At 34.1% G+C, this 10774-nt stretch overlaps 2 protein-coding genes across 3 annotated transcripts; one reads left to right on the top strand and one right to left on the bottom strand.

The window, feature by feature from the left end:
* The first annotated feature begins 3610 nt into the window (after positions 1-3610).
* Positions 3611-5492, top strand: LOC126693240 (uncharacterized). Its single transcript, XM_050389150.1, has 2 exons — positions 3611-4405; positions 4981-5492. Exons 1-2 carry the CDS (start codon positions 3812-3814, stop codon positions 5149-5151), a joined length of 765 nt encoding a protein of 254 aa, XP_050245107.1. The 5' UTR covers positions 3611-3811; the 3' UTR covers positions 5152-5492.
* Positions 5493-5701: 209 nt separating this feature from the next.
* Positions 5702-9459, bottom strand: LOC126693241 (DNA polymerase kappa-like). Of its 2 annotated transcripts, XM_050389152.1 has the most exons (5): positions 9361-9459; positions 8134-8233; positions 6909-7219; positions 6123-6189; positions 5702-5947 (listed from the first exon to the last, which is right to left on the bottom strand). In XM_050389152.1, the coding sequence occupies exons 2-5, from the start codon at positions 8176-8178 to the stop codon at positions 5891-5893; spliced, it is 480 nt and encodes a 159-aa protein (XP_050245109.1). In that variant the 5' UTR covers positions 8179-8233; positions 9361-9459; the 3' UTR covers positions 5702-5890. The 2 variants fall into 2 exon arrangements, with proteins under 2 accessions (XP_050245109.1, XP_050245108.1); XM_050389151.1 differs by lacking the exon at positions 9361-9459 and having other exon boundaries at positions 8134-8729.
* Between the last annotated feature and the right edge of the window lie 1315 nt (positions 9460-10774).

Below are 10774 nucleotides of genomic sequence, written 5' to 3' on the forward strand. Positions count from 1 at the left end.
ATATTTTTTTTAGACAGATGACTTCTATTTGAATTCCAATGCCTCTACATGAGAGTTGAGAAAAAAAATTCAAGAGTCAAAATAAAGAATTAGAACACAATCTCTATCTCACTTTTAAATATTATGATACTAAATCCAAGATAAAAAAATAAAAATAAAAAAATAAAAAAATAAAAAAGAAAAAGAAAAAAAAAGATCCTCATCACACGTGTGAAGCGTGTGATGAGGCTATTGTTATATACTATTTTACCTTGCTAAAGCAGTAAATCAATGTATTTACTTACATTTGAATTCATTTATATAGATGATCAAAATTGTTTACTATGTCATCTTCAAACTAAATGTCTCATCATAGTATGAATCAATAATTTTTTTCCCTATATATTTATATTTTTAATCTTTTGCATGCAAAATGATCATTTATGTTGTCTTTACATTAATGAATAAAGAGATAATTTGAACATGTGTAAGGGATGCCAATTTTGCCCCGCCCTACTTGACTCGCCCCTCCCCGTTTCGCCCCATGCGGGTTTTCTTCGCTCTGCAAAGGTGGTGGGGCAGGAATGAGGTAAGATTTTAGCCCCGAACCACCGAGTGGGGCATGGATAAATTTAGACTTTTTAGACCCAACCCGCCTCGCCCCTCCTGATCCCTGCCCTGCCTAGCTCAAGTAGAAAGCCTTGTTGGGTAGAATAAAATAAGTGAGGCAGGGCGGGGATGGGGCGGGACGGGTTGGATCTAAAAAGTCTAAACCCATTCCTGCCCTGCCCGGTGGTGCGGTGCTAAAATCTTGTCTCATCCTTACCCCACCACCTTTACCGGATGGGAAAAACTCGCGTGGGGCGAAGTGGAGAGGGGCAGGTCAAGCAAGGCGGGGCTAAATTGCCATCTCATATGTATGTTCAAATCATCTCTTTATTCATTAATGTAAAGACAACAGAAATGATCATTTTGCATGCAAAAGTTAATACTATAAACTTGTGTTTATGGAAAAGATTAAAAATATAAATATAATGAGAAAAAAAATTATTGATTCGTACTATGATGAGACATTTAGTTTGAAGACGACATCATAAAAACTTTTGATCATCTAAATAAATGAATTCAAATGAAAGTAAATACATTGATTTACTGCTGCAATAAGGTAAAATAGTATATAACACGAGCCTCACCACACGCTTCACGAGTGCAATGAGGCTCTTTTTTATTTATCTTAGATTTAGTGTGGTTATATTTAAAAGTGAGATATAGATTGTGTCCTAATTCTTTATTTTGACTCTTGATTTTTTTTCTCAACTCCCATGTAGAGGCATTGGAATTCAAATAGGAGAAGTCATCTATCTAAAAAATATATATAATATAACCGTAATATTTTTTTTAAAAGAAATTTAAGAAAGAGGTATGGTAACATGGAATAATGTTTAAAAGTGAGATAGAGATAGTGTCTTAATTTTTAGGATATTTCATAAGAAAGTGGTAATTCAGATTGGAAAAGAGAAAGGAAAAAACCTAAAACTTAGAATCTTTTTTTAAAAAAAAAGTAATTTACTCTTTTAACCATTTGTGTTTTTAAATTTAAAATTATTTTACTAAAAGATAGGGTCATTTTAGAAAGTTTAAGAATTTGTGTGAGGATATTTTAGTATGCAAAATGATGAAACCCAAATAGGTAATCCTGTTATTAGTGGCATAGATAACAAAGTAAGTTTTGTTTAAATGGGAGACCTATTTTAAAAATTGTGACTTTTGTTGGAGAAACTATAATTCAAAATTTGCACTTGTTGAGTGTATTCTCTAATTGGTGGTTGATTGCAAATTATTATTTATCTTATCTATATATATATATAAAACCGAAACCTTTGCTGGCACCACAATTTTCCACGTCAGCACAATATTTAAAAAAGCACAATATTTAAAAAATAAAAAATAAATAAAAATTATAACTCCTCAAAACCCTAGCAACCTTATCCCTCTCTCAAGTTAAGAAATATAAAGCCACGGTTTCTGCAAACTCTCTCTTTCTCCAGACGTAGGAAGCCCTAAAACATTCAAGATCTACAAAACCCTAGCAACCTTACCCCTCTCTCAAGTTAAGAAATATAAAGTCACGGTTTCTGCAAACTCTCTCTCCTCAGACGTAGGAAGCTCTAAAGCATTCAAGATCTACAACGCACGGTATAGATTTTAACTTATAAAGTTCAGCTTTTGTAAGGTTAGTTTTGTTTATATATTAATTAATACATAGTACTTTGTTCACCATTGAATACTCATATAATCAATTTCCAATTCAGTGTTCAAGAATTAAACCAAAATTCTAACTGCCCTATCATAAAATATTATTATTAGTATGTATTTTATGGAGTTGCGGTGTTCAAGAATTAAACCAAAATTCTTTTAAATTATCTATAATATTTTGTCATCTGAAAATTTTATCTCTTTGATTTTAGTACATTGTGTTTCTTAAGCTATAAAGAGATTTTCTTTGGTTTTTGCAAACTCTCTCTCTCTCCAGATGTAGGAAGCCCTAAACGCACGGTATAGCATTCAAGATCTACAACTCACGGTATAGATTTTAGCTTATAAAGTTCAGCTTTTGTAAGGTTAGTTTGTTTATATATTTAGTCCTTACGTTTAGGTTTAGGTTTAGGTTTAGGTTTTAAGAGATTTATATATTACTACTATGTGACTGAATTTCCCGTGACATCAGTTTTATGTTTTTAACCAAATACATCAGGAAAGCAAGAGAAGACGCATAAATATTTAGTCCTTACGTTTAGGTTTAGGTTTAGGTTTTAAGAGATTTATATATTACTACTATGTGGCTGAATTTCCCGTGACATCAGTTTTATGTTTTTTTTTTTTTTTTTTTTTTTTTTTTTTTTAATTTGTTTTATATAAGGTTAGTTTTTTTACATCAGTTCTTTATCTCAAAGATATGGTTTTTATTTCTACCGCAAGAACTATTTAGGTATGTATCCCTTGTAAGCACACATGAACTTAAATTGTCTTTTAATATATGCATGCTTTATTATCTTCTAATAGTTTTTCCGTGCATCGCACGGGTTAGCGACTAGTTATCATTAAATATGTGCTTTTGGGTAAGATTAAGTAGTATTAACAATAGTAACAGAACCATGAATTCTCTCAAACAACGTAAAAGTAAGAGCTTTGTGCACTGATTATGACATTTTAATAGAGAGTAGCTTTGACTGTATTGGGATTATGATTGTGTAAGAGTACCTTTATACCATTCTATATTCTCCAAATTAGTTAGTAAAATTTCTTTTTGTTGTCGCCGTGAACATAGGCCAAAAGTTGAGTCGCATAAATCCTTGTGTTTTTTTGTGTTTATTCTTCTTTCAAATTTTCTTCATTCTCCCTTTTAAACCCCGTAAGATTTGTACAATCAAATCTTGTTAAGTGTTATCCGAATGTATTTTTTACTACATTATATACGATTCTCTATATATGGTTTGATTATAGACCATGCTGTTGTGTTTTGTGGACCAAAATGTTCATTTTTGCTGCACAAGTACGAGTTTTCTACTTAACGTAAAAAAAAAAAAAAAAAAAAAAAGAAAAAAGTACGAGTTTTCTACTCGATGTCTCTATATTTTTTGTCTTAGGCTTTCACGGCCTTAAGAGATAGAGAGATAAGACATGAGAGGCTATGAACAAGCTATAAATTTTCCTATGTCTGTCTCTGTTTCGTTAATGGCGATCTCATCCCAGCACAATCACAACAACAACAATAGCATCATCCTCACAAACACACAAAAGTCATGGGCCATCTTTACCACCTCCAAAATTTATGAGTGTGTTCATTGGGTTCTCTAGGAGCCACAAAGACTACCACATATTATCAGATATGGTAATAACAGGCAAACTTTCATGTTCCGCATCTCCTTTACCAAATCTTAGAACCCAAGTCAGATCTCCTTCAAAAATCCCAATATCCCAAATCCTACAACTCCATTCTCCGTCCCAAACCATATTAAAAAAAATACTTTTGAAATCCCTCCAAATAAGCACCACTCACTATGAACACAGACAGGATAAATTTGAAGACACTGTACCAACCATGTCAGAGATATTGGACTCATCAAAAGCCCAAAACCTTGACCTCCAGCTCCAAACTCTAGGACCCTTTTTCAGAATCACAGCCAAGAACTTGGAAACCCAAACAGAGCTTGGGAAGGCTGAGGGGCTAATAAGGGTCTGGTTGAAAGGGACAATTCTTCACTTGGACTCCATTAGATTGAGGAGAGAGACACTGGGAATGGAGAAATCAATCTTTGGTATTGGTTTGTTCCTTGGAGCTGTTGCTATTCGATATGGATATGATTGTGGTTGCAAAACAGCCGAGTTACTTGCAATCAATGACTCTGATCTTTACCATTCCAAGGTTTTTGTCTACCCTATAATCTTCACCTTAATCTAGATTGTCCATTTAATTGAAAAAAAAAAATGCTAGTGGAAAAGCTATACTTATACCTTAATCTATTCGCAGCCAGTAGATATTTTCTTTTTATGTGGTTTCCCTTTGTTTGAAAGTATAATGTGTCGAATGCAAGCAGTGCCAGAGTTACTCGGTTGTTTCCTCTGCATTTCTAGTAACAATAAGTCTATAGTGTCTATAGGAACACATTTTTTTTCCTTCATAATTGCAGAGTTGACAAGTTATGAATTATAGAAAATTAAATCATGCCAATAGTGATCTTATGTGAAAATCAATAATATATTGTAATCTCAAAATATGTTATGAAAAATATTGTATCTGTAGCATCACTGTTCAAGTAAATACGTTTAGTAGCCATTAAATGGCCACAGAAGATTCCTATTAGTTAGCTATGGCACTTGTCCTTCGTCCAGTAATGTGTGTTTTTTAGTTAAATTCTCCTTGAAATAATGTATTAAACAGTTACTCAGATGACTGAATCTTCTATTAATATAATAGATTTTACTTTTTCAATCTCGCAGCTTGTTAGGTTCTACACAAGAATTGGATTTAAGGCTGTGCATGAAGTATCAGGTTCAGGATTTGGAGATTATGCCCACATGTTGGTCTGGGGAGGAGTTGGGACTCGAATGGATGCTAATGTTGAAGAACTTCTTGTAAAATGGTGTACCAGGTTCAAACCTCGGAAGTGATTCACTGGTTGAGTAATTTCTCTCAATCAATTTCAAATTGAGCAACATCTCTTCTAATTCTATGAAGCACAGACTAGAAATTCTACCGTCATTAAAAACTGCTATCTGAGGTGGAAAATTAGCCTGTTTGGTTGGTGGCATTGGTTCTAAGTACTACTCCTTATGGTATGTATGTGACCATGCTGAATTCCCAGCAAGTATGTCCTTAGTGTTCAACTTCAGTTTTGATCTGAGGATATTTTTACCCCGTGGGTTGAACAAGACCATGAGGAAGGAGGAGATCTTGCCTTGTATGATTATATCATATTGGTATGACTTGTGAAGCTCATGTAGTTCTTTCATGTTTGGTTTCTACTTTCTATCCTCAAGATAAGGATTCAAAGGCTTCTAAGCCATCAGACTGAGGCAAAATGAGCTCCAAACCATAGAGAAATTTCAACAAACACATGGCATGCAATAATATCAGAAGTCAACAACACTAGAAAGTTTTGAGGAAAACATCGAACTCACAAGTATAACTTCTAAATAAGTTTAAAAAGGTTAACGTTCACTCAATTTTCAAAAGTGAACACCAAATTATAATGCAAATGATGTATTATAATGCAACAACACTAAAAAGTTTTTTGCAAACACGGCTAAAAAAAAGCGGCCGCGTTTTTGTAGTGAACTAACGGCAATGCAATCTTCCATGTGTTTTGGGTTCCACATTTGACCAAAATAAATTAAAGGTATAAACTCCTCAAACAGTAGCCGCCCAACAAATTTGGAGCTGAACTCTGTACGTATTGTGACACAGCTGAAATAAGTATATTGCACATGTTTCAATAAATGAATAGAAGAATTAATCACTAATACACTGGATTTTCGTAATAGCATAGAAAACTATATACGGACAACAACATATAGATTACAATGCTAAAAATTCTGACTACTCTTAACAAAGAATAGATCTATTGGAATATGTCCCTCACCTTTTGGAGAAGCCCTCTGCTTTTTTTTTGTTTTCTTTGGCTCGCGATGCTATCCTTTGGGGCAAGCCTGATGAGGTTTCAAACTTGTCAATTGTCAAATCAAATATTTGTTATATGTAGACTGAAGATGAAAAAAGCAATCCTGTAAATTTATCATAGAGATGTTATTAATAATTGACTCATTAGCTCTAAGAACAAATTATTTGCTAACAATATCAAGTCGCAAAACTGGGAGTTGACACTGTTGCATCTTGCATGAAGATCTTATCAGCACTGGAAGGCACAAATCCATGTCCCAAGCAGACTTTGTTAAAAAAAATCAGCCTAATGTCCAACTATAAATTGGGAGAGTAATGACATTTATGAGAAAAAATTAGTTTGTACATTTGCAAATCAAATGCCATAACTTTAGCCGTAATCTTCAATCTCACACCTCATTCAACTCCCCCTTTTGCTGATCTCCATAATTTGCACATATAAGGCAAGTTACAGTGTTACACAGATGGAAGAGGTTTTCAATTATCAGGAAGGATACTAGTTTATCATGCCATATAGCATGCATATTTAATAAATTGGGAAATTATCTAGTGAAAACTAATTAGGCAATCATTTTTTTGGTAAATATTAGTCTCATTAATTTTAGTCATCTAACTAAGCTGAATATTTTATCACAAAGCATTTAACCTGTCCACATACCACTCAAACCCAACCTGCTTATCAATCACTTTCAAGTAGGCTAACAAGCAAGGACCATATAACCAGCATAACAACTAAAATTCAAAATACCTGTGCCTCAGCATTCTTGTGTCACAGCAAGATTCCTCTTTCTGAAGTCTCTCAGCAAGATGAAAATCAAAGCGCTCTTGCCTTTCCTCAACAAAAAAAGGTGGTAATTCAATCCCACATAGTGAACACTTGTAATCATTTACCCACAGAAGTAGCTCTCCCTGATTGGATGAAGAGACTGTATCATCATCCGGCAAATTAGCCCTCTTGTTCTCTTCATCTAGGCTACGAAATGCAAATGGCACAGAAGAAGAATCTGCTTTCAACTCAGACACTGCATTTTGATAAGATTTTCGTTCTGGGGTATTCACCTAGACAAATAGCAAAATCCAGAGACGGAGAACAAGAAAAAACTTGAGTAAAGCGACAACTCAAGAATAAAATAGAAAGCATTTAAATATAGACCTCAACAGAAACTACACATAAGAGTAACTAAGAAATCATTTGAATTTACGTTATCAATCAAAATTCAAATTATAGCCAGGGTTCTAGGAATAATCTTTTCCTCGGAAAGAGATTTGGGCTATTTTGAAAGCTGGGTTCTTCACCATAGACAACTATACATCAGGAGATTTTAACCATATGTAATCTTATTAGAAAAATTAGCTCCTTTTGAACTGTTGGCTATGTTAACAGGTCAGAGAATCAGCAAGCATTTGTTATTGCATTGGTGCCTTTTGTTCTCATCATTTGGTAAGGTTCTTCCAGAATTGGTAACTCAGATTCTTTCCATTCCACCTTGACCTGGTATGGTAGATTCTATAACAAGGGAATGGCTCCAATATGTTTGTTGTGGTGCTTATGGATGGAGCAGACTCAGAATATTTTAAGGGAAAGAGCTTTCTGGAGTTGAGCTAAAGGGGCTGCTTCACGCAATCTCTCCTTGGACTTTGGTTTTCTTCTATAACACTCTACAGCTTTTAGAATTAGTTGACACCTTTTATTTTTTGCTTGGTAATTTAACTCAAGCAATCTGCAATGTTAGGACTTAAAAACTGCTGTCCGCCATCCCATTATTTAAGGTTGACACTTTAAATTCTTAGTTGTTGTTGTTGGTTGGAAATGATGGGAACTGAACCTGCACATGGTGGATTTGCCCCATGGGTTCTTTAAATTCTATGGATGGCGTTGTTACTGAGATTCACCCCTAGGAAATTTTTTTAAAAAAAAATTGCATTTTGGTCCGAGTCAAGATTATGAATTAGTCTTTTAAATTCTCACATACCTTGTTTCCATTTTCATCGTTCAAAGGCTCACGAAATTTCTGCATTTCTCCATCATTGTTGCCAATAGCACAATTATTATCTTCCAGATCTGGAAAGTGGCTGCTGTTCAACAAATCCCTCCCATCATAATTACAGGCCTCATGGCTACCCATAGAAAAACCAGTTTCTGTATCATTCATGAAGTGGTGATCATACCATTAACAATTGAGACCATGGTACTACTATCAACCATACTTTCCCTAGATGCATCTCCAGATATCAAAAAATTGGTGAGTTTTTTGTCTAGAGACTCAACTCCTGAGTGTGTGTAATCCCCTCGTCCCACGCACATTAATCTCCAAGGAATCTCATGGGGGTGATTCCAAGATGCTGACTAGAGGTTTTGAACTCAAACCTCATGGAAGTTATGAGACCTTACTTGGGGTTACATACACCAGATATGGGTTGTACCTGAATAAATCTCTTATGAGTTGGTATTGACTCTATTTATACAGAGAACCATAATGGAGCAACAAAAAGCACCTCAAAAGTAGTTGTTTTCAATTTTAGAGTCAATGTTCGCCCAGAAAGATCTTCTTTCTGCATGTCCACTGATAGCATCTCTGCAAGATCAGCTGCAAACGTAACCGTAACAAGGCTTAATAAAAAAATATAATTCATTTTCTACATATCCTTTTGACCAAGAATGTCATACATATTAGCCATAAAATCCACAGAATTGATATACGTACACATAAAATTGTAAGAATTTTAGAAGCTTTAAAAACAACTTCAAATGCCAGTCAGCATTTTATTCACTAGGCTTTGACTAAAGGTTAAAGCAAAACCTAAGTAGTCGGAACAATAAATGAATCTTGGGTGAATTGAACTCAGCCACATCTTATTATTTGAAGTCTTGAGGATTGAGCTAAATATTTAAGATGTGTTTATCTGGCTCATAAAATTGGCTGGGCAGGGCTTTAGAGTGAGACATTTCACCCCAAACAAAGCAATATATAACACTTGTTAAGCAAAAGGGGAAAAAGGACATGCAGATCAGACAAGAACAAGAATATAGACACCAGCAAAGGACATGAATAAGAGAACTAGATAAGGCAAGAACATGTACAGGATTAAGAAAATAAGGACATCATAAACTGAATAACTACTGCTCTGACCGACCACCAGGGGTTTTTCCCAAAGGGTAAAAGGAATAGACGAAGAAGAAAATACAAGAATATAAACACCAGCAAAGGGGAGAAAAAAGGACATGCAGATCTTGAACTGAAACAAGGAGCTGCAATCATATAAAATGCAAGAAATGATAAAATGTAAAGAGTATAATTTCTGAGTTTATATGACAGTATAACAGGCACACATAAAAGCTATGTGTTTCAGTTGACAATAAAAAACCACGGTATGAAGAACTGAGAAAATAGTACGTGCACAGAGGAGACCACCTTTTTGAAGCATATCCTCACATGTCCCAATCTGTAAAGAAAGTTCTGTGTTTGATAAGAAATGTAAATCAAATTGAGGACTTCATCAAAAACATTTACAAAAGAGAGCGAGTTCTCATTCTGCAAGTGCAAGCTATCTTTTTTTATTATTAAAAAACCATGTTAAGTTGACTGCAGGAGATCATAATTAACAAAGGGTAGTGAGGATATAAATGTCATGACAGCCATCCGATCATTTGGTAAGATAAATTGTCCATTTGGCTTGTTTATATCTGAGCAAACCTGAGAAAACAGGAATATGAAGAGTTTCAAACTTTACAAACATAAAGGACCTTAATCACTTTGGTTTGATTGTATTAATGCCATTGAAAGTTAAAGTACAGCTAAAAGATAACACAAATCTAGAAATTTGACTGCACCCTGTTTTACCAGTGATGATTGATTACAACCTCATTTTCAATTTCTTTTATCTCCACTCTTGGCATCCAAAATCCTACAAAGTCAATATAAACTTAAATAGCATGATGCTTGATCAAAGTTGAGATTCCTAATTTAATAATATTCCCACTTCGATAATGATTCTATATTTTGCTTTAATAATATTCCCACTTACAAATATTAGTTTGTTTTACGCCTTTACTCATTGTCTCATTCAAGCCAATTTTGAAATATTTTAGAGCTTTCCGCTGGCTAAAGAGAGAACGGAGGAGGTATCTAGGCAGTTTGCAATCTTTTCTATGTTTTTAGGTTTGAGTTTTCTTTTATTTTTTTATTTTAAGAAAAGAAGTAAAATGAATTAATAAACTCAAAATATGATTTGTTTTTCATAATAATTAACATGGCAGATGGCACCGTTATTTTTATAATTTTGTTAGTAAGTTAAATGACGTGACATAATCTCAACCATCTATTACGTAATGAAAGGTCAAGCTTAAGATAATTTCTTTTAGTAGAGTATCTTTAGAGGTTCTTGATCTTGTATGATGTATATTTACACGTGTTAGTTATTATGGTTAATTTTGTCATTATTCTGTTGATAAATTTTAAGGTGCGTTTCGGAAAAAGTTTATAGCATTTCGAATGCAAAACATGACACCGGCCCTCATAGTAGCTCAATGGTTTGACTACTTATTACAAGTACCAAGCCTTGGGTTCGAGGGCTGGTGAGTAGAGAGAGAGCAAAGAGATTGATATGAAATCA

This window comes from Quercus robur, chromosome 7, assembly GCF_932294415.1.
Source record: "Quercus robur chromosome 7, dhQueRobu3.1, whole genome shotgun sequence".
Lineage (NCBI taxonomy): Eukaryota > Viridiplantae > Streptophyta > Magnoliopsida > Fagales > Fagaceae > Quercus > Quercus robur.